General features: G+C 57.2%; 1 protein-coding gene across 6 annotated transcripts in view; it reads right to left on the reverse strand.

Moving 5' to 3' along the window:
* The window catches only part of TACC1 (transforming acidic coiled-coil containing protein 1), a 30,098-nt gene that overhangs the window by 1,414 nt on the left and 5,763 nt on the right, over positions 1-22,921 (reverse strand). Inside the window, exons 1-14 of one of the 6 annotated variants that reach the window (XM_030290157.4) lie at positions 19,132-19,407; positions 18,657-18,769; positions 12,925-13,912; positions 11,854-11,889; positions 10,231-10,291; positions 9,858-10,056; positions 8,344-8,399; positions 6,643-6,765; positions 6,277-6,353; positions 5,819-5,862; positions 5,562-5,722; positions 5,220-5,326; positions 4,567-4,687; positions 1,505-4,121 (exon numbers count right to left, since the gene is read on the reverse strand). In XM_030290157.4, coding sequence (XP_030146017.4) covers positions 4,053-4,121; positions 4,567-4,687; positions 5,220-5,326; positions 5,562-5,722; positions 5,819-5,862; positions 6,277-6,353; positions 6,643-6,765; positions 8,344-8,399; positions 9,858-10,056; positions 10,231-10,291; positions 11,854-11,889; positions 12,925-13,912; positions 18,657-18,769; positions 19,132-19,298 — 2,322 coding nt within the window. In that variant the 5' untranslated portion in view covers positions 19,299-19,407 and the 3' untranslated portion in view covers positions 1,505-4,052. Of the gene's footprint in view, positions 1-1,504; positions 4,122-4,566; positions 4,688-5,219; positions 5,327-5,561; positions 5,723-5,818; positions 5,863-6,276; positions 6,354-6,642; positions 6,766-8,343; positions 8,400-9,857; positions 10,057-10,230; positions 10,292-11,853; positions 11,890-12,924; positions 13,913-18,656; positions 18,770-19,131; positions 19,432-22,921 lie in introns of those variants that run through there. The other 5 variants (XR_012051727.1, XM_030290158.4, XM_030290156.4 and 2 more) reach the window with 5 other exon arrangements.

Raw genomic sequence — 22,921 nt, forward strand, 5'->3', positions numbered from 1 at the left:
CTGCTCGGCCCAGAGCTTCCAGGGAGAGAAAACCCATGAATGGGGAAAATTGGGATTTCATGGGGTCAGATGCCAGTAAGCGCCTTCCATGAACCCACAATGACCTGGCTTCTGCTGCTGGGCTGTGCCGTGTCTCCTTTGCTGTTCCCCACAGCACGGGACAGCCTTTCATCTGCCCTGAGCTAAAAATACAGTCTGTTCTTCTTGCCGTGGTCCAAAGATCCTGAAAGTGTCCAGAGCTGCCCTGACTCCATGGCATTGCTCTGAGCAGTGCAGCCACCCCCCTACATTTTACAATGGCTTTTTGTGATTATGCCTTGGAGGAACCAGGGGTTAGCAGGGAAACAGCTCTAGCCAAGAGAAGCTGCAGGGTTTTGGCTCAGGAGCCTCCATCAGAGCCAGAGACCAGAGACTCTGTGCTCCCTGCTGGGCACAGCACGCCTGGGCTTTGTGCCAGTGGCAGAGAGGCAAGGGACAGGGCACTTCTCTTGGTGCTACGCAGAGGAGAAAGCCACCCTCCTCCCCAAAACATCATTTTCCTGCAGGGTGGGAGCAGCGTGGGGCAGGGGCCCGAGGCAGGTGACAGGGACGGGGCAGCAGCAAGCACAAGAGCAGCTACAGTGATTTACCCAACCTTGTGCTGCCTGGAGCCAGGGGACACTTACTCTCTCCAGCCAGGGATGTGACGATGGCCAGGGCCAGCAGGGTCTTCAGGGCAGGCATCCTCAGCAGTGTGCAGTGTGGGGTCTGTAGCTGCTGTTTTGTCTTAAGGTCTTACAGCTAATCTGCTTGGGAGAGTGCTGGGGCTGGGATAATGCCATCTTAGCTGGGGGACAGGACACAGCTCCCCAAGGACATGGGCTGGGCAGTGGCACTGGGGCAGAGCACCACACTGGTGCTGTGGATGGGCCGGGCTCTGCTCCATCTCCTGCTCTGGAAACCATCTCTGCACACAGAACCTCGTGGTGGCTTTCAAAGGTCTTGATCAAGCCCACCTGCTCCATCCAGAGAAAAGCCCCTTTCTCATCATGAGTAGCAGCCAAATTGGGGAAAACCACTTCAGATTTTCCAACCCACCAAAAGAGAAGTGCAAGAGAACAACAGAAAACCCCTGCAGGGCTGGGAGCCCAGTGGAACCATTCCTGCACCCCCCCAGAAGATTTACCCAAGGCCTCAGAGGTTGTCAGGGTCAGTGCAGGGATTAGGCCAAGGACTCTCCTGCCGACCATCCCGCTGCTGCCTCAGCTCTTCCTGTGGCTGAGCTCCCTGCCATGGCTCAGTACCATCACCGTGTGCTGGGAGTCACGGGGCCAGGAAAGTCATCCCAGCTCTGACTTTCAAAGCTCAGAAATGCAGATTTCAGGAACACATAATAACTGTACTTATTTGAAACCAACTGCCATGTAAACCACATTAATAAAGACAGGCAGAACACAGCCCATTCTGCAAAGCAAAGCCAACTCCTCCCAAAACTCTTCACCAAGCTCACAAACACCAAGAAAGCTTTCCAGAGTGATAAACACAGTTTTTACTCAGGCAATGAAACATGGAAAAAATATATTAGTAATCATTATAATAATCTCATTTGTGTGAGTATAACTCTTACAAATATTTACCTGACATATAAAAGGGAAATTATCATACATATAAAACCGATGGTGATGGCAGTTACACACATGGCTGGAAGCAGAGGTAGGAGCCAATGCAGAGGAAGCTCCTGCCTGGGGGAGGCCACACTGGAGGGACGGGAGAAGGGATCAGTAGTTGGGGGTTACTGGTTGGCACTTGGTTACAGACAGATCTGCTGGCAAACACACACTGCAGACAGCAACACAGCAGCAGGGGCAGGGCCTGCTGCTGCCAAAAGGGCATTTAAAGTCTATTGTGAGGAACAGATGACAAACACACCCAGCTGTGACACCACCTACAGGGACCTGCTATTCCCTGTGCCAGTCACGGTGACACCACCACCATCACCTCGAGATGCAACCGTCCTGCCTGCTGGCAAACACGCCTTCTATTTTATATAACTATACCCACTATGCATGTATTTATAGAGTGGGAACTATAACCATATTACAGTTAATAAATCATTCCGTAGGAATCCTCTTTGCCCAGGCTGGGTACACACAGACGGGCACAGGAGCACAGGGACAGGGATGGAGGACTGTGTCCCGGGGCTCATCACGGTGCAGCCGTGCTCTGCAGCCACCCACGGGGGAAAGTGACTGCTGTGTGCAGGTCAGGGCTCTGGGGAAGTGGCAAGGGGTGAAATCTAAAGCTCTGCAATTATCCACTAGCTCCAAGGGCCAGAGCCACGCCGCAAGGAGAGACTGACCTCAGCCAGGACAGCCCATGAGCACCACAGCCTGAGCAAAGAAGGCTGAGGGCTGCCACAGTGCCCACCTGGGAGCCACAGTGCCCAGCCACAAACCAGCCCTGAAGCAGCCCAGCACCAGCCCTGAGAGCTTATGCAATGCTGCACTGCTTCCTCAGAGAAAAAGCCAACTGCCCCAGAAATCTCGGGCTCTCAGGGGTTTGCTTTACCTGCACAGACTCCCAAAGGGGAACAGAAATAGTCCTCGTCGATCATATGATTGAAACTTTTTCACCAGCCCAGGAGGGGACATGTGGGGAGGTCAAGGGAGTTAAAAAGAAAGGGGGAAAAGGGTTTTTCTTTTCTGTCAACTGTGCAAAGGGTGAATATCCAGCACAAGCAACAGGTGCACTGCTTTGAGTGGTGTCAGCCACTGGCTTCTGTGACCAGTCTGTCACTGGGATAACTGGGGGCGTGGAGAACAGGCTGGGAAGCTGTGCGCTGGGGCAGGCTGCTGACACCTTGGCTTAAGTGTAGAATAAACTCTCCACATATTATATAACTAATAAAATATAATCAAGTCTATGGCTCTGGCTTAAACAGGTGTTTGCTCTGCATGCTCAACACAGGGAATTAGAAAATAGAAGGAAAAGAGCTCAATTCTGTTACAAAAAGGTAGCAGCAAAAAGGTTTGTGAAAGTGTTCAACAGGCTGGGCAGGAAACAGTCCAAACTGCAAATATTTCCCTTATTTCACACCTATCCATTCAAGGCAGAGAATCCTCCACCACTGCAGCTACTGCAGTACCCACAAGGCAGCTCAGGATTCGCTTCCTTCCTCCTGCAGCCTCTGAAATGGAGCCCAGATCTCACCGTAGCACAGGGAGTCAACAGAGCCAGCCCTGGGTTTGCATGTGTGCAGCACCAGGGCCACAGGCAGGGTGGCCACGGGGAGGATGGATGGCAGTCCCAGCTCTCCAGAACCAACATCTCCCCTGCTTCTCAAATACCTCTGGGTGCAGAATCATCCTGCCTCCCCTCACCCAGACTCTGCCTTGAGAGGACTGAAGTTACTGCAGGTTAAGTGACTGTTCAGTGCTCTGGGGGAACACATCGTGCCCTGTGTCGTGCCTGACTGGAAAGAGTGAGCAGAGAGCCCAAGTGCCCATAAATGCTCATAAAGTGCACGAATGCAGAGATGGCACAGCCAGGGACAGGGAGAGGCTGTGCTGTGCTTCACCAGGAACCAGAGATCAGCCATCCCTGTGCCAGGCACCCTTCCCCAGCACAAAGCCAGCAGGTCCAGCCCTGCCATCACCCACGTCCGTGGCTGGACCCGTTCTGCTGAGCACGTGAGGACAACCAGTGACAGAGTGCAGTGGGGACACAACTAGACCCAGCCCAACCACGGGGACAGAGCCAGGTGTGCCACCTCCCACCCAAGAGGTGGCACTGGTCAGAGGGACAGGGCTGCAGGCCCTGGGAGGGACACACGGGCCAGGCTGACCACAGGATTCCCACAGGATTCCCAGGCTGACACAGGGATCCCAGCCCCGGAGCTGTGGGAAGCAGACAGGGACAGTGAGGGGAGCAGCTCTGCTCAGGAGCCACAGGTCCAGCAGCAAAGGGGCAGCTGGACACGGGAGCTTTTCTGCAGGGACTCCAGGGTAAGGCAAGGTGATAACGGCACGAGAAAAGCAGCCAAGTGCAGAGTGCTGGGCGAGGGGTGCTGAGGCTCAGTCTGACTTTCCCAGTTTCGCTATCAGCTCGTCACAGATCTTGGTCAGCTCCTCAATCTCCTGGTTCTGGAAGAAAAGCAGATCTTGGGGAGCCCTGTGGTGGCACAGGTGGGGAATAACATCAGGGCCCATCTGCCATCAAGCATGCGTGGGAAAGGGCAGCCAGCTCCCTGCAACAGCTCCTCTGTGCATCCAGGCACTGCGTGGAGCCCCGTGCTCACCCCTCCTCACCCCAGCCAGACCTCGGGGCTGCAGATACCTGCAGCAAGCCAGCCCCAGCCCACAGCTCTGCAAACAGGCACACGTAAGCCAGCAATGCCCGTTCTGCCCCAAAAATCCAAGCCAACCCCACAAAACACAAAAAAAAAAAAAAAAAACCATCCCAAAACCCAAACCCACAAAACACCTTCTGGCCCAAAAATCTGGAGGACACCTCCAGCACCAACAGGATGCTCAGGGCAGCAACAGGAACTGCTGGCAGGGCTGCAGAGAGGCTGGGGCAGGTTGTTACCTTCTGCTGCAGGGTTCTCTCCAGGGACTCCACCTTCATCTGCTCCTTGCGCAGCCCCGCGTGCAGCGCTGCGCTCTCCGCCTTGGCCTTGGTGCGCACCTGGGCGATCTCCTCGTTGGCTCTGGGGACAGAGGGGCCAGTGGCCAGCTCAGGGACAGGCAGCAGCACCACAGCACATGCAGCTCTGCTCGCCTGGATACCACAGTTGCCCCTATGGAAACTGGGTGAGACTGGGTTAATTTAGTTCCTCGAGCCCCTGCACCAAACTCTGCTCTTTCAGGGCCAAGCTAAACCCACTCATCACCCACTTCACTCGGGGCTACACGTGCTGGTGAGCTCCTGCTCATCAGCTGAGCCCCAGGGCTGCACAGCCCCTTCGTGCACCACAAACATGAGCACTCTGAAAGATTGGAGCTGGGTAAGTGACCATAAATAGACTGCGAACCTCAGATTCTCCATTAAAAAATAAATAAGCAGAGATCAGAGAATGCATTCTGGGATTTGCTCTGCCTTGCTTAGAGACGCTTGAGCCCGAGGTTGTAAAATGCAGCTTTTCACATCATTCAGCTCCTGCCTTCCAGCCTCTGGAAAGCAAATGAAGCTGCTTCCCTACAAGGCCTTGAAGCACCCAGCAATCTCATGCATAACCTTACTTGTCCAATTTTTCTTCTGCGTGGATTTTCAGGGCCTGATACCGCTGCTCTTCCTGCTTGACACGGGTTAGATAATCTTGAGCACATTTCTTCAGAGCTTCTTCATTCTGGAAAAGAAAGTACATCCATCTGCACTGGGACTGGGCACAAAGACATTGCTCTGACAGGATGATAGATACTGTTCTGAGTGTAAGAAAAAAGGTTTCAAAAAAACCCAATGTCTGCTTTATGCTGGAGCTCCTTATTGAGCTCAGCAGCACAGAAACGTGGGGTGTGACTGCCCAGGAACCCTGTGTCCAGGGACCAGAGCTGCAGGGAGAAAGGGAAAACCAAAGTAAGGACCTTCTTAAATCCTTCCAGGACACCCTTCAGGTTTTCATATCTCCTGAACAGATCTGACAGGGACCTCTCCACCGAGTTCAGGTCTGCCAGAGCCTGGTCCTTTTCCATTGTGAGCTGCTGCAGGTTCTTCTGAGATGTCATGTTTGTCCTCTGCTCATCCTCTGGGATGAAGAACAAACAAGAACACAGAGACTGAGTGGGAACAGTTGTGACAGCCAGCTCCCTGCCTGCACACCTGGCAGGTGACAGCACCTTACCTATCATCTGGGCAATGGTCTTTTCATACTCAGCCACGATTTTCCTGGAAGGAAGAGAAAAAACAAAGAGGTGAGAGGCCAGTGATTTTGGGAACGGGCACCTCCAGCTGTGCTGGCAGCAGTCTGCCCCACAGGAGCCCTGCTGGCCCATGTCCTGTCACCACTGCAGCCACACAGGAGCAGTCACAGGGCCCAGATGTTGGGGCTGCACCACCCATCAGCACTGCTTCAGACCAAAACCTGCTTGTGCCACTGGGCTGGCACAGCTCACAGGATTTCATTTCTGCAGCAAAGGAACGAGCAGGACGCAGCTGACACTAAGAGAACACTGACACAGCACCAGCACCAGGAGAAGTCTCTGCCAAGACACCCCAGCCTGGTGAGGCTGGCCTGGGTCACCCCTCACGTCCCACTCAGCCTCCTGCCCGAGCAGAGCCCTGCAAGGGGACAGCTTGTACCTCATCTCCAGCACTTCCTGCCGGCTCTCCTCGTATTTCTTCTTCCACTCGTTGGCCTCGATCTCCTTGGTGATTATCTGGGGACAATCAGACACAGGACCCTTGAGATGTGCTCTGAGGGGCTTCCCCTCTCTGTCCCACGCAGAGGATCAGATCCCCCCTCCCACGCAGAGCAGAGCTGCCCCTGCTGCCCTGTGGTGAGGTCCAGAGAGGGGCAGCCCAGGGGACAGGGACAGGGCTGTCACCTCCGAGGGGCAGCCCAGGGGACAGGGACAGGGCTGTCACCTCCGAGGGGCAGCCCAGGGGACAGGGACAGGGCTGTCACCTCCGAGGGGCAGCCCAGGGGACAGGGGACAGGGCTGTTACCTCCTCTCTGATGAGTGTGAGCACAGCTGCCTTCTCAGACTCGCTGAGGCAGATGCCAGCCAGGGGACTCTCGCTCCTGCTCATGCTGGGGCACTTGTCCATGGAGCACAGCCCGGGATTGTCCTGGGGGAATTACCCAGCTGGGATGTTGGGGGGTTCTTTTCACCCACCTCCCATTTTATCAGCACCTGCTCACCTACTGCATTTCCCTTTCTGCACACACAGACGTGCTCACATCCAACTTCCCTTATCCCATGGCTGGTTTAAAAATATCCCCGGCTTGGAGGGTCTCTGCTGGCTGTGAGCCACAGGCCGGGCTGGGGGGGGATCTGCAAGGGTCTGGGTTGTCTCCAGCCCCTCCCAGTCTGGTAAGGACAGCACTGCAGCTGACGTGCTGCTGGCAGCTGCAGGGACATTTCCGGGGCCAAATGTTCACCCAAATGTCCAAGGAAGCTGTGGGGGAAGCAGACTTCACCCCTCTGCAGAGCAGGGCTCCAAGGGACAGCCCTACTCATCACTGGTGCTCCAGGAGAGCTCTGGAACAAGAGATGCTCACACAGAGATCCTGGTACCCTGCTGTTGCCATTTTGGGTGCCTCTACCAGGACTGGCTTGTTGTTCCCCCATTGTTCACTGCCTTCCTTTCCCAAAGCCCAGCTCCTGTGCCCCACCTGTGCCACAGGGACAAACTGGGGGCACTGCCTGCCCCTCCTTTCACCAGCCAGACGAGTGACAGCCATGCAGCATCTCCCTGAGAACGGGCTGCCATAAATAGAGAAGTGCTGGGAGGCAGGAGGCAGCCTGCTCCTCACGGTTTGAAACAAGAGCACTGGAGCACTTCTCCCCACCCCTCTCCTCCCCCCAGCATTTCAGCTGCTCAGCTCAAGCTCCCTGAGCCCTTCACAGCTCTACAGCTCTGCTGTGGCCGTGGCTGCTGGTGGGAGCAGGTTTGGGGCCAGGCACCCCACCACGAGGGGTGTGCTTTTAGCAGCCTCCCGCAGCATCTCCCAGCAGCAGGGGTACACCTGAGCAGGTACCTGCAGGTACCTCGGGGTGACAGCAGCCTGCCCACAGGACCAGAGCCTCTCTTTGCCCCATGTCCTTGTGGGGCTCAGCAGTTAAATCTGCCTCAGAGAGGTCGGTTTTGCTGATGGTGCTAATCTCACTGTCCTCTGCTCGTCAAGCCAAGCCGCTTCAGCCAGGGGCTGCCAGCTTGGCACAGGGTGCCCCTGCAGCAGAGGGGTTCTGGGGCTCCTCGGGGCTTGTCAGGGGTGCCCAGCACAGTGCTGCTGGCTGCCAGGGTCAGCGTGGCTGCAGAGCAGGGCTTCTGTACTCTTCCCCCACCTCTGCTGCCAGTTGCCTTCCTGAGGGCTGAGGGTCCCTTGGAGAAGGCACCAGCACCAAGGGGCCACCAGAGCCAGCCCTGGACACCCTCATGAGACACAACCCATGCTGGCAGCTGTCCCCTTCCCTGTCCTCTGCCCTCCCAGCGCAGCCCTGGCTCTGCAGAGCTCCTGCCCTGTGCCCAGCACCCCCCTGCCTCCCCCAGCACAGCGCCCACCCAGCAGGATCAGCTCTGCCAGGCTCCTCCAGGCCTGCTGGGAAATCTCGGCTATTTTTATCAAGTCCCTGCGTGGGCTTGTCAAGAATTTTACCTCCCAAAGAAACTCATTTCAGAAAGAAAAAAGCGAGAGGCACTCACAGGGAAGATGCCAGGCCCTCCCTTTTCCATCTGCTTGCAGATCTCCTTTTCAAAACCTAAAGACAATGAAACACAACCTTTAATTGATTTGGAAACAGCACTCTGGGCACACACAGATTTCCTGAGACACAGGAGGGTACCTCTGAGTCTCCCCATCCCCTGAGCTTCCCCTCCCAAAGGCATCTTTGCCCCCAGCTCTTGCTGGAATCATTCTGGCTGGAAAAGCCCTCCAAGACCATTGAGTCCCCAGCACTGCCAAGGTCACCATCAAACCCTGTCCCCAGGTGCCACAGTGTGCACCCTGCCAGCCTTCCAGCACTCCTGCAGTGCAAACCAACACTCCCCTCTGGTGGCAATCCAGCCTGTGCCCATGTCCCCAGGGCTGCCACCCGTTCCTGAGACCACTGAGGCTGAGGGGGAGGAAGAGGCACAGGACGTTCTGCACTTCAGCAGGGTGCTGGAACAGACCAGCTGCTCAGACCACCCCAGAGCACCAGCACCAACCCACACCAGCCAGGTCCCTCAGCCTCCAAAGGACCTGCCACATGGTAAACAACATCTGCCCCATCTGCAAGGTGTGGGACACGCTGATCTGGGGACACCCTGCCTCTCAGGAGGGACACCCCGAGCTGAGGGACACCCTGCCTCTCAGGAGGGATGTGCTGATCTGGGGACACCCTGCCTCTCAGGAGGGACACCCCAGGCTGGGGGACACCCAGCCCCTGCACCTGCCCGGCCCTCAGAGACCAGCAGCAATAAATAAACCCTCCAGCCTCTCCCCTGACTGTCAGATTTTCCTCCCCCGAGGACAAAGGACCATTCTCCATGGAGCTGGCGACCCAGCACAGCCATCGGGAGAAATGATTAATGGTTTCCTGCAGAGGGGAGGCTGCAAACCCCCGGGGTGATTTCTCCTGCTTGCACCTAGGACTTGGCTATTGATTAAATGTCATGTTGCCTGGCTTTTAATTATTTTGTAATGGCTTGGTCAGAGAGGCTAATTACGTGGGAAACAGACAGCAGAATTCCACCAGGAGCAATAACTGTGGTCTGTGGAGGCATTATTGAGATCTCCATGAGCCATAGCCCTGTGACAAGTCCTGGCAGCTCTGCTGCAGGCACAGGCTCTAAAGCAGGGACCCTGCAGCCCAGGAGCAGGGGAGGATGCTCTGAATGGTGGACAATTGCTCCACTCAGCAGTGAGCACTGCTGTCAGGGGGGCACTGGCAGGGAGGGAACCTCTTGCCTGATCCAAATCCCACTGCAGCATTGTGGGGAGAGTGCTCTGTACCCACAGCCTAAATAAACACAGCCTGACCATTGTTTTCCATACTGGAAACAGTGCAGGAAAGCAATGGGAGGTTCCATCAGAACCTGCAGCAGCCTTTAGCCCTGTCAGTATAAATAAACCCTGATGAGGCTGCAGCACCAAGTCCTTGCCAGAGGCTGCAGAGGCTCCCTGGGTGCAGCCACGGGGCATTCCCAGAGCTGAAGGCAAGAGGGATGTTCCTCACCTGCCTCTGGTCTGTGCTTTCCTGCAGACACGGGGACGTTGGAGCACTCAAAGTACTCCAGGTCATCTTCTGCCTCGGCCTTCTTCTCCAGCCCTGCTGGTTTCTGCGTGGAGGTGGTGGAGGCCAACTTCTCCTCATCAGTGGCATGTCCATCCCGGTTTGTAATAGCTGGGATTTCTGAGATCAACACTCCTTCATCCTGCAGGGTCAAAGCACGCAGTTCAGCAAGATCTGCGGGGATCAGGCCACCAGGTGAGCTGCTGGAAAGCATGGAAGGCTTAAAACCTCCCAGCCAGCCTGAAGCTCTGCCAGCCCAGCTCTCCCCAGCATCACCCCTGGCCAGCCCGCAGCTCCAGGACAAGACCCCACATACCTGAGCGCTGATGTCCAGGGCCAGGGGCTGCGCCTCGTGCTGCTTCACCTTGCAGCCACTCCTGCAGGAGAGAGGAGCAGCAGCTGAGGGGGGTTCAGGGCAGTGAGGGGGACGTGGGGTGCGTGCCAGACAGCCCAAGCAGGGGGAGGCAGCCCCAGCACAGCACCCACCGCGTGCCAGCACCCCACTCACCACTGAACGCCGGGGCAGAGCGAGTTCTGGGGGGAACAGAAGGAAGAGGCAAACAAAAGACACGACTAGACAGAAGTTGGGTTTGTCTGTGAGGTGTTTATTCCTGAGGAAGGTAAGGAGCAGAGCAAGGACTCAAGAGGCCGATGGCCAGAGAGGCACTGCCACGGCACTGGCACAGAAGGATCTCCCTCGCGGCGTGTCCGGCGCAACAGCACCCGAGGCTTTAGTGCACATCCATTTTCTGCAGGAAGAACCATGTCCAGGCTGTCTCCTGCCCTGCCCTGCAGCTGGAATCTTATCTGGGACTTCCTCACAGCATCCTCATCTCCCAGGTGAGGCACGGCCAGGGCAGGGAGCTGTGCCTCGAACAAACATCCGCCTGGCACAAACGCTGTCCCAAGGAGAAGGGCCCCTCGGGTGGGAAGCTTAGCCCAAGTAGCTCTTGCAGGTGGTCTCCTTGCCCTCCAGTGAGGAGGCTGTCCCTGGAACTCCAGCCCACGCTCCTGAAGACCCATCCAGAGGCCATCGGTGCAGGGCTGCCGGGTATCAGCCCAGCCCACGGCAGCACGGGCATGGCCCCACTGGGAATGTGGGTGGGACAGCATGAGCTCTCCTCCTGCAGCTCACCCTCTCACACTCGGAGATCTCCCAGCTCGTGGCCACATCTGACCCCCAGGAGACGCTTGCTGAGCTGGAACAGCTCGTGTGACAGCCACTGTAGGGACCTGGGGAGGGATTCCAGCTCCTGCCACGGCCCTCCCCAGTGGGGACACAGGCAAAGGCTCCAGCAGGACTGCAGCGAGCTGTTCCCAGGCCCATGGAGCTGCCCCCACCCTGTGCTGCTGTCCAGCCCCCCCAGCCCACCGCACACACGCGCAGCAGAGCACAGCGAGCGACGTGGGCGGCACACGGGGGTTTCTCTGCACGCTGCCATGCACACCTGGGTCACGCTGAAGAAGTCAAACTTGTCATTTCTTCACCCTCCTCTTTTCTGCACCCTCTCCTGCGCCAGGGTTATCCCATCACCTGGCAGTTGGTCTGAGCTCCCCCCCAGCACCAAGATAACAGCTCTGGATTGCACAAAACCTGCTGCAAAAACCTCCATGAGCTGAAGGTTTTCAGCACGTGTCCACCGTCAGAAGATGCTGCAAGGCTCATGCTGCAAGGACAAGCACAGGCGTGTGCTCCAGTGCAGCTCAGCCCAGCTCAGCCCAGCTCAGCCCAGCTCTCCTCTCCTCCCTCACTCCCAGTCACTCACCAGGCCAGGCCACCCTGGGGACCCCGCCAAGGGCTGCAGGACACAAACCAGAGAGCACAAGTCAAAGGGCAGAAGGAGCCAGCATGCCATGGAGACGAGTGGGGCAGCACACACCCAGAGAGAGGACAAAAACAGCAAAGGAAAAGAAAAGGAATACAGGAGAGAGTACTTACAACAGAAAACAGAGAAATTTCACTTGCTCAGTAGTCCTGATGCACCAAAGCACGGACAGGGAGAGAGACAGACAGATGGAGAGAAGAAGAGTGTGTGAAAAGACCTGAAGAAGAGCGTGTGAAAAGACCTGGGTGTTAACTCTGCTCTGGAGGGGCACGGTGAGCTGCCCAGTTCACTCTCTGGGAAGGCACACACACACACACACGGGACACTCTGATCCTGCCTCTGCTGTCCACAGCAGCGGGGTGAGATCCAAACACAGACCTCACTGCCAGGGCTATATTCTGCTGCTCCAAGATGACAGAGAGCGAGCACAGAATTCCCTGCTGCTTCCCCTCCCCACTGCCTCTGCTCACCCACAGCCACACAAGGCAACACCAGCTCTTACAAATTTTTTATCTACTTTCTGTAAAGTATTTCCTGGACACAAACATCCAACACAGCCTGACTTTTGTCTGCAACATTTTCTCTTTCACTGTTAAAACCCACTATCTAATTTTCTCACTGGAGAATCCGACAGCAGAGTGAGAGACTACCTGTCCAACCTGTTCTCTTTCTCTGACATAAAACAGAAACTCGGCGACAGCTCACAAAATGTCTCAACTACATTTGACCAGCCACACCTGCATCCACCAGCTCCTGCACATCCTTGCACAAGTCCATCAAATACATCAGCTCCAGCCTCCCCTGCGGGTTTCCTCTGACACCACATCTACACCCTGACCCACCAACTGGACCCCCAAGGGGCTTCCAAAGAGGTGATCCTGCAAGCAGGTCCCAATGCAGCCTTCCCTTGGGACTCAGGACACTGCACTGCTCCAGAACCTGCCCCTCTGCTCCCACCAGGGGTACTCACAGGCAGAGGGAACAGGTGGATAAAACTGAGCCACCAGCAGAACCTGAGGTGTACAGCAGGATCTAGGGCCTGCTCAGGAGGCACCAGGGCAGGAGCACCACCACCATCACCACCTCCAGCACTGCCACCATCACCTCCTCCACCAGCAGCAGCTCTGCCTGCCCAGGGGGAGCACAGGGGGCTGCAGCCCCAGCTCTGACACACTGGCACTCACGTTATCAGGCGTGACTTGGGCTTCCTGGGGGAGTCTCTGCCTTTCAGGGCATCGTCCTGCATCTCCAGTGTCTGAGACTCGAGGATTTCATTGAGGCTGTTATCTGCAGTGGAGCAAGAGTCAGCGTCGGTGCTGGCCAGTGTCTTGGTGGGCTTGAATGGATCCATGGAGTCGAAGTCATTGGGGTCAAACTGGTAAGAGCCCTTGGGGAGAACCGGTGAATTCTGCAGCGCTGAGCTGCCACTGAGAGAGTTGAGGCCGGGGCTGTCCCAGCCCGTGGGACCCCGGGGTGGGGGCGGCTCCGTGGGACCCCTCTCTGCATCCTCAGCTGCTTTCTTGGGGGACTCTCTGTGCCTCTTCGGTGTCAGCTTGCTGGCTGGGATCCTGCTGCCCCTCCTGGGTGAAGCTGGCTTGGCCTCCACACTCTCTCTAGCCTCGGTACCATCAGTCCCAAGTTTGGGGACCTGCCCTGGGGCCTCCAGAGCCGGGTCCCCTCCCAGCCTGGGATGGGGAAGGCGTTGTGGGGCTGCTGGGGCAGAGCTCTGCAGCTGGCAGGCCGCTGCCACAAAGGGGTTCACACTCTTGCCATGCTGCTCAGGGTCTAGCTGGGTCTCTTCTGCGGCTCCATCTGTGCTCCTCCCCAGAGAAGGTGTTTTCCCTTTCCCGAGCTGCTCCTGGCCCAGAGCATCAGCCCTCAGCTCTGCCAGCCCCGTGCCAGTGTCCCCTCCTGGCATGGCCAGCTCCCAGGTGGCTGTGCCTGCATGGGGCAGGGGGTCTGGCTCCTCAGCAGCGTGAGCAGGCTCAGCCCTGCAGCCCAGCCCGGCCAGGGGCTGCATCAGGGACAAGTTGTTTGGCTCAGTTTCCCCTTTAGCATCCAAACTGGCTGTAGGGGCTCCAATCTCTGGTTGAGCCTCATCTTTGGGGTGTTTCCCAGGCGAGCTGTCCCAGTGGGTTTCCCCTACCAGCAGGTCACCATGGCCACCTGGCTCTGAAAAGATAAAAGGAGATGGTTAAAGCCTGGCCTGCAGTGCACTCCTTTGCAGAGGGTTTTCTGTTTCCTCCTCACAGCTGCTCCAGGGTCGGATTTTATGGGGGATCCACTCACTCACAACTCAGCTTCCCTCCTGCCAGATGACAGGGAGCCACTGCCCACTTGGGCAGAGAGCTAAAAATCAGTGAGAAGAGTTCAGGGAGGCACAACACGAGCCAGCAGCACAAAATGTGAACCAGCAGGCCCCAGGGAGAAGGGGAATGGGAAGGTGCGCTCAGTGAAGGAGCAGAAACAGGCTCAGGAGAGATCTGGGGGTCACCCAGCGCTGGGGCTGCAGGGCTGGATGGGCACCAGGCAGCAGAAGCTGCCCCACACAAGCTGCCTCTCCATCTGCAGAAATCCTGCTGCAGTCACACCAGGCTCTCCACACCGCTGTCAGCATCTTCCAGTGACAAATCCTGATCCATTACTTAATCACCATTACTCCAATCCTTTCCCCTCAATCCTTTTAGTGTTTTATCTTTTCTTTGACATCAAGGGATGGAGAAGATCCTTTATCTACTGTGGCACCCTGAAAGCTGCACCCAGAGCTGGGCTTGTGGTGCAGGTGTGCACAAGAGGAAAACATCTCCTGTTTCTCCTGCAACCTCAACCAGGGACAACTGCACAGACTTCCAGGAGAAGGCAAGACAGGATGCTGGGATGCCCAGCACCCATCAGGGAGCACATGGTCTCTGCAGCCCTCACAGGCACCTTTCTGGGGAGATAGTCAGCCAGGTCCTCCAAGAGCAGAACAGAACCAAAGCTCTCCCAAGGACCAAACTTGTTTGAAAACCTGGCTGGGAAGAGCAGCCTGGGACACCACCACAGACCCCATCCCTGAGCAGCCAGGAGAGGTTTTTCCTGTCACCAGGCATTTGCAACCAGCTCATGTGTGCTGGTAACAGAGCGAGCCATGGGCTGGCAGAGGAACAGGGAATCAGGCACATATCTGGACCCAGGACTAATCCAGGACGTGGAGCCAACAATCCTGACTCAGTTGGTGGCTCAGGGTCAGCATAATTGATCCCCAGGATGCTAAAAGCCATGAAAATGAATCATGAGGGTCTGTGTCCTCCCTGAGACTGCAAAAACGCTTCCTCTGACTGCAAAAAAAAGCTCCCTCCAAGTAGACGCTGCCTTGATGCCCCAGAAAATGCATCAGTAAACACAAATCCAGTGGATGAGTACTTGGAGTGCAGCCAGGAAACAGTCTGAGGCAGCGCCTGGCAGGCCTTCCCATCATTAGGAACCAGGAAAACCTCCTTAACAGACCCCAAAGAAAACTTTATTACACTTGCTGTGCTGCTCAGCTGTTTGAAGCCTTCCTGAGACAGCCCTGAATAGAAGAACAGACTTCAAAGTCAGGGCAAAAGGACTATTTAAGTGCATTTTGCGTTCCCAGCGGAAGGTTTGGCAGCCGCTGTTCTCACAGACATGAGCCCATCCTGGTTTCTAACCCAAGCAATGAGTAATTACTTCTTGAATAACAAGCGGCCAGCACACAAACTGCCTCTCCATGCTGCTCTGTCTACAGGGTGGGGAGGAAAGGAGCGTGGTGCGTGTGGCCATAGCTCAGAATCCTTTTCCCACAAAAATCAGAAGAAGCACCTACCCAGGTTCTCCAGTTTTGTGATTCCCTCATTTCCTGCACCCAGGAGTGCTCAGCCCCAGCCCCAGCCCCAGTGCCACCCCCAGCCCCAGTGACAGCCCCAGTGACAGCCCCAGCCCCAGTGCCACCCCCACCCCCAGCCCCAGCCCCAGTGACAGCCCCAGTGCCACCCCCACCCCCACCCCCAGCCCCATTGCCACCCCCAGCCCCAGTGACAGCCCCATTGCCACCCCCAGCCCCAGTGACAGCCCCAGTGCCACCCCCAGCCCCAGCCCCAGTGCCACCCCCAGCCCCAGGCAGTCACCTTGTGCACTCCCTTTGCTCGTGGCTCCTGCCAGGCAAACCAGCTTGTCCCCACTCCCGCAGCTGTCCCCCAGCCCTCTCAGTGCCCAATCCCCCTTCTGGGCCACTCCTATGCTGCACACCCAGGAGAAGGTGGGCTGGCACCCATGCAGCTCTGCCCTCAGAGCAGCCGGGCATCCCGGCACATTCCCGACTGCAGCACCCCGGGACGGTGACCCCGAGGTGCCCGTTCCACCCTGGCACTGTGCCCTGCAGCGGGAGGTGGTTTAGTGCCAGCAGGAACACTGTGGGAGCTCACACAGGGCCTGCAGAGGCCTCACCCAGCACAGGGCACCTGCATCTCATCCACACCCCTAGTTCTGGCTGTGCTCAGGCTGCAAACCTGCTCCACATCCAGGTGAGTACCTGCAGGGGATGCTACAAAGTGAAAACAGAGATTTGATACTTTCCAAAGAAAAACAGACAGGACAGTCTGGCACCGCAGTAATAGACATGTTGTGCCTCTGCATTAGAATTGCTTCGCTCATCTACCTCGGGCTGAAATCAAACACAAACACCGACTTAAACAGCTTTCCAACGTGCCATCTCTCAAACGGAGCAGGAGCACTGGGCAGCGCTGCCAGGCAAAGCTCAGAGGCCCTTTGCATCCCACGGGCAGCTCCAGGGGAAGCAGCAGCGATTGTGAGTCACACACTTCCCTGTCCCAGCACAGGATATCTGCCCCACACACCCAGCTCAGTCCTGCACCACCAGCCACTGCCTTCCCTTTGTGTTTAACGGCTGTTGATCTATTTTTAAATCTATTCTGTTAAGAATTAGCATACCGGCACAGGATGCTGCTAAGGCAGCGGAAAACACGTGCCCTGCATCAGGGAAACAGCAGCTCCCAGCACCGTGCCCTGCATCAGGGAAACAGCAGCTCCCAGCACCCATGGCTCCGGGTTTGCTGCTTCTGCTCATTTCCTTGTGCAGATGACTGGAGGTAACTCCAGCAAGAATGGGATAGAATTAGTCCCATCATCCGAAACTGATTCTGAGTGGGCACAAACCCTCACTGCAGACCCCTCCAGGGCTGAATTTTTGTCCCCAAGGGCAGAGTTTAACACACCCAGGTCACCTCTTGGCTGTGCATGGAGCAGCCAGCCCTGGAGCCAAAGCTTCTGTCGTTCCTCACCCTATTTATTCCAACTGCACAGCAGACAGTGCCTGCTCCTCGCTGTCCCTCAGGGGCAGGGAAGGGCTGGAGCCAAGTGTGGTGGCACCGCGGTTTGGCTCTGCTGGCCCCGACATCCCACTCTCTGCCAGCCAGCACAGAAAAACAGCTTTTGCTGGAGATCATGCCCCCGTCTCCAGAACACTGGGAGCTTTGTGTGCAGGAGCAGATACTCCCTCACTGCTGAGCAGGAGCTGCTCATCCCAGGACAAGGGGCACAGGCACGCAGGGGAACAGTGATACTCTGGAGTCTGAGGCAATGTGCTTCCCTAAGCTGTGGCAGAAATGATCTTCCTACCTGCTAGGAAAGCCTTTATCTCTTCCCTCCTTCCTAGGCATTATCCCCAAAGTAAAGATGTCTCTATCATCCCTTCTAAAAGGATTATTCCAAGAGCTGTGATTATTGGAAGCATGAACAGAGCACTCCCTCCATCACAGCAAACAAACACAAGTTTTCCACAGGGATGGATGAGCCCCAGATCCACCCCAAGGCAGAATAACACCACAGGAGATTGAGAGCCACAGCATCCTGTGCCTGGGCTTCTGCACAGAAGGACCCACGGTCTGGACTGAGCCCATGGGCTCTGAAACCAGCCCCACAAAAAGTTCCCAATGCACAACATTGCACATCACATACCAGGGTCTACAGCAGTGAGGGGCAAGAGAGGGCAGGGAACGCTCAGGACGGCCTGTCCAGGACTGCCTGACCCACCACAAACTGCCCTGTGCCTTGGAGAGGCTGCTCACACACCCCAGGGCTCACAAACACCCTGGCACCGCCCAGCCACCCTGCCCTACTGAGAGCAGATGCAAGGGGAGGTCTCCTCCCTGCCCTGCCCCGATAACCTCCCGTGAGCTGCTGCAGCAGTGCCAGAGCTCCAAAGCTTCCTCCCAGCAGCACAAAACCAGAGATAAACACCAGGATCACCCACGGACACCAGCACAAACCCCTGAGGAGGAGGGTAAGGATACAGTAGGGAGCTGGTCCTCAGAAGGCCATGGGCTAATGGGGAGCCACCCTCAGGGGAGCAGCAGCAGTGTGGAACACATGGATAAACCTGCAAAACAGCTCAGAACCCACCAGCAAAGGAAACGCCACGCAGTTAGAGCAGATCCCTTCCAATTTCTCAAAAATGGGGTTTAACAGCATTGAGCTCTTGCATCTTTAACAGCAGCTACTCAGTGAGGACACCTGGCACCTAACTCCAAGGAAAAATGGCCTGTGCAATGAAATCCCTACCACTGACCAGCCTGGGGGACACAAACTGGGCATCCTGCCACTCCTGGGCAAGAACCAGGAGTGAGAAAGGTCCTACCAGCCAGCAGCAGTCAGGGCAGTCCCCAGGCTGCAGAGGAAGTCTCAGAGGAACGTTTAACTGATAAAAAATTCAACAGCACCCTCGGATTCCTCCCAGTCAGCCCATCACAGCTCTTTGTGGAGCGGCCAGGCCATTAACCACTAAAAGTGTGCCAGGCATTACTCAAAGTAAGAGAATTGTCCTCCTTGACCCCACCCTGCCTTTCCGGCAGTGGAGCAGAGCACCAAGAGCAGAAGGAACACGCTGGCTCTTTACCTTGGGTCCGGTCCTCAGACTCCGGCAATCCCGGTGGCTCGCAGAACTCCTTGAGTGGCGAGCAGGCTGGTGTTTCTGCTTCAGGGGTCTCAAAATTATCAGTGGAGTCCGAGCTGCCGAGGGGGGGGAAAAGAGTGAGGAATTACTGCTTTCAAGGCTACCTCTGAAATCCTCCACAGCGCCTACACATCCAGCCAGGCCGCGGGCTGGCCCTGGGCATCTCCTGTCCAGCGGGACATGCCAGCGAACGGAAAAGGGAGAGCAGGTGACACATCATCCTCAGCAGCGCCCTGCGGGAGCGGAGCACACAGCACGGCCTCCAAGGACATGCAGCCCCGCAGCATCCTGCGGGAAGCGGCCCCAGCCCCGGTGCGGTGCGGTGCGGGATCCCCGGCAGCCAGGCAGCGAGCGGGGACAGGGGCGGTGGGGAGAGACCGGGGCAGCCCCGCATGGGAAGGGACCGCGGGCGACTTGCCTGAAGCCGAGGGCCGATCCCCCCGCCGGCGGGTCCCGATCCTCCTCATCATCATCCTCCTCGGCAGCACCGTCCCCCTCCTCGGGGCTGCCGCCGCCCCGCACCGCCGACCAGGTCCAGCGGGCCCACTGCACCGGCGAGAGGATCTGCCAGGCGCTGAACGCCATCGGCCCCGCTGCTGTGCTGCCCGCCGGGCTCACTCACTGCGGCCGCGCCGCCGCCGCCCCCATCGCTCCCCGCTCCGCTCCGCTCGGGCCGCCCGCCCCCGGTGCCGCCCGCCCGCCCCGGTGCCGCCCGCCCCCGGTGCCGCCCGCCCCCGGTGCCGCCCGCCCCCCGGTGCCGCCCGCCCCCGGTGCCGCCCGCCCGGCCCGGAACCCCCGCCTGGCCGCCCCTCCCGGCCGGGGCTGACAGCCGCCGCTCTCCCTATCCGACTCCCAAATTCGCCGATTTCTGCCCAAAGGCGGGGCCGGGCACGCCGCTGTCACCCCTCGCGGCGCCCCCGCGTGAGAGGGCAGGGAACCGTGAAACCGGATCCCCGCAGTGACTCGGTTGCACCTGTGCCGTCACAGAGCCGGCAGGACGCAAATTCTTTCCGCTCTGGACGTGCCCGAGAAGACCCCACGCGGGTGGGGAGCTGCCCTGGGGGGTGGGCAGCTCCCAGGAATTCTCACTTCACCCGGGAAGACTCGGTCCCACCGGGAATTCTCGCCCCTCTGGGCTTCCCAGAGCTGAGGAGCTGAGCACAGGAGGCAAGGGCAGAGGGGAGGGAAACACCTGTCCTTTCCATTTTCCAAGGAAATACTGGCCTCAACAGCCCTGGCTGATGCTATATCCTTCCGTGGCAGCAAGTTTATTTATTTATTAAACTATTGCTGTTTAAAAAGAGCAGCCAGCAGTTCCCACAGAAATCAACCTTGCTGGCCTCCCTCGGGAACTTTCCCTCAGGAACTTTTCCCCTAACAAGGGCTCCCACTCCCAAACTCATCACCTCCCACACGCTTGCTAGAGAGAGGAGGATAACATTACTGACACCATGCCGTGGCCACAGCGCTGTGAGGAATGTCCACGGGCATGGGCAGTGGCACTGCTGGCTCGGGACGTTCGGCAGCTCCCTGGACCCCTGACTGGTGTACCCCGGTCCCAGGGATGGCCTCGGGAATGGCAGACAACTGTCCTGCTGTGAAACCAGCCCGGCCCACTGCAGAGAAGAGCTGCTGGCCCTCGCTGACCACACCAAGAGCTCCCATGGCAGGCTGAGCCCACGGCTTCCCTGGGAATCATCAGCCAGGCTGGGAGTTGGGAATGCCTCTGCATGGACAGAGAGGCCCCGGGGCCAGAGCAGACCTGTCCGTCTGGTCTGGCTGCCTCTGACACCAGCGAAGCTTCAAAGGGCTCTGTACTCACGCTGAGCATCTCAAATAACCTCCCTGCAGGGATCCTTTCTCCAGGTTTCCCTCTCTTGGTGTCCTTGTTAGATATATGTGTCATTCCTGTGGGCTTTTACTGCCCATCCTCTTGAAAAGAAAATCTCTTACTTCTTTCCACAATTGTCGGAATCTGTGCTATTGATGATCCCGAGATTGTAGAAAGTCTCTGTCTTTCTGCCCCGCTGCCAAAGAAGAAGCCATAATTGGTCTGTGCTGGTTTCAAGGTTGTTTATTCTGTTTATCTCTAACATGTTCTGCTGCCCTGCCGCAGCTCTGTCCTGCAGGGCAGCGTGTGGGGCTCTGCCCTCAGTGGGATGGTACAAACATTAAATACCACAAACTACCTGTGCTGGATTTACAATAACGTGCCAATATCTGTCACCTACGTTGGACAGTGTGTCCCCAGCCTGAACCAACAGAAAAATGCCAACACCACAGTGAAACATGGAGGGCATGAAGAAGGAGAAAAAGGACAAGGCACACCCAATTTCCTCCATCTTGTCCCCTCTGAACCCCTAATCTAGAAATCTAAAATTTTACTTTTGCACCCATGTCACACTTAATTATTACTCTTATCAAACACTCAAAGCTTGTAATTGATCCTGTAAGATTGAAAACTCCTCTCCATGGACAGAGATCACAGACAGTGTCTCTCGGGGCTCTGTCCAGGGGGGTTCCTGACCCCTGCCAGGGTCCCAGACCTGCCAGGGCAGCCAGAGGGAAGCCCTGGATTCCCACACACAATACTTCTAAGCTTCCCCAAAGATTTCTCTGGGTGAACCAAAGTTGAGGTGCTGCCAGTTCCCACCACAGGTCAGTGGCAGGAGAGGCCCAGGGAACACCTCAGCCCCTGTACCATGTTGGCCTCCACATCCCCAGGGCCCGGGGACAAGGGACCCTGCACAATGCCTTACTGCCGTGTAGAGGACACTCAGCAAGAGGGGACTATGTGCTTCATATTGAAGCTTAGCCAAAACCCATGAGTCTGAAGCAAAAGCAGAAGCTCCACATCCTGTTGCCCGTGGCTGCCGTGAGCAGAACACAGCCTACTTCCCCTCTCCAAAGCGGCAGAGCTGATTTCTGCAGATGAATCTTACAGCAGATCTTCAGCATGAGCTGTGCTGCAGCAGCACACTGCAGCCTGAGCTCATCCTCCTCCTGCTCCTGCTTCCCCTTCCCACCTCCCAGAGAACCCGAGGAGCCGCAGTGGTGATGGCACCACCGCCGTGAGCAGCTGAGCAGCTCTGCCAGGGGAAGGAGAAGCCGAGTGAGCGCATCAGGAGCAGCAGCAGCACTGGCACAGCAGCAGGGACGAGCCACCTCCGCTGCAGAGGGCAGGAGCTGCGTGTGACAGGCTGAGGATGAGGGAACTGGGGCACACGAGTGCGGGAAATGATCAGGACCTGTCCTTGTGCAGGCAGAGCACACAGTGCCTCCAGCGAGGAGCCCCAATCCCGGCAGGAACGGGCTCAGCAGGACTGAACCATGCCGGCTGCAGAGCTCCTGACCTGCAGGGCCCTGGGGCAGGAAGATACCAGAGCAGTGCAGGGGTAGAGCCTGCTTCCACCTGCTGTTCAAGAAAATGCCTCGAGTGGCATTTTCCAGCTTGGCACCTGACCCAGCCTGGCAGCAACACAGGCTGCAAATCACCACCGAGGAGATAACCTGACTTTGTCAGCCACACCGGAGGCTCTGCCTGCCAACCGCTGCTTGGCACAGTCAGCAAACACATTTCTGCAGAGCAGGGAGGATGCTGACCTGTTTTAAAACACCTGCCAGCAGTTTCCATCCTCACAGAGATGCAGCCCACCCAGGCAGCAGCTGGACAGGCTGTCCTTGGCACCGCTGTGCCCCCTCACTGCTGTCACAGGACTCGCTGTGCCAAGCCCTGCACACACAGCGGCTCAGGGACTGGGCATGTGCAGCCCATGGATGGATGTCTCTGGCAGCGGCTGCGTTGAGCTGCCTAAAATCCCACCCACGCTTCTCTCACTGCCTGGACTTTCCAGGAGGGGACAGCAGCGGCCTCTGCTGCACAGAGGACAGCTGGAGCCCCAAATATTTTGGAACTAGAAGAGCTCTGTCATCACAGAAGCTGCAAAAAGAAGCAAAACCTTGCTTAGCTTTTCATGTTTATCCTTGCAGGAAGCCAGCTGCATCCAGGGATAACAGATCCCATCCAGATGGACCTTCCCTTCACACGGGGATGAACTCCCTTCTGGCTGTCTGCAGCAGTGACTCTGCCTGGCCCCAAAAGCACAGTGTGCACAACTGCTCTCAGTGTCCCCACACCTTGGTGCCCAGGAAGGGCACAAGGGGAACAGGAATCACAAAGCCACACCTGTGGCGTTTGGAGCTGCAGT

The sequence above is a fragment of the Taeniopygia guttata genome, chromosome 22 (assembly GCF_048771995.1).
Source record: "Taeniopygia guttata chromosome 22, bTaeGut7.mat, whole genome shotgun sequence".
NCBI lineage: Eukaryota > Metazoa > Chordata > Aves > Passeriformes > Estrildidae > Taeniopygia > Taeniopygia guttata.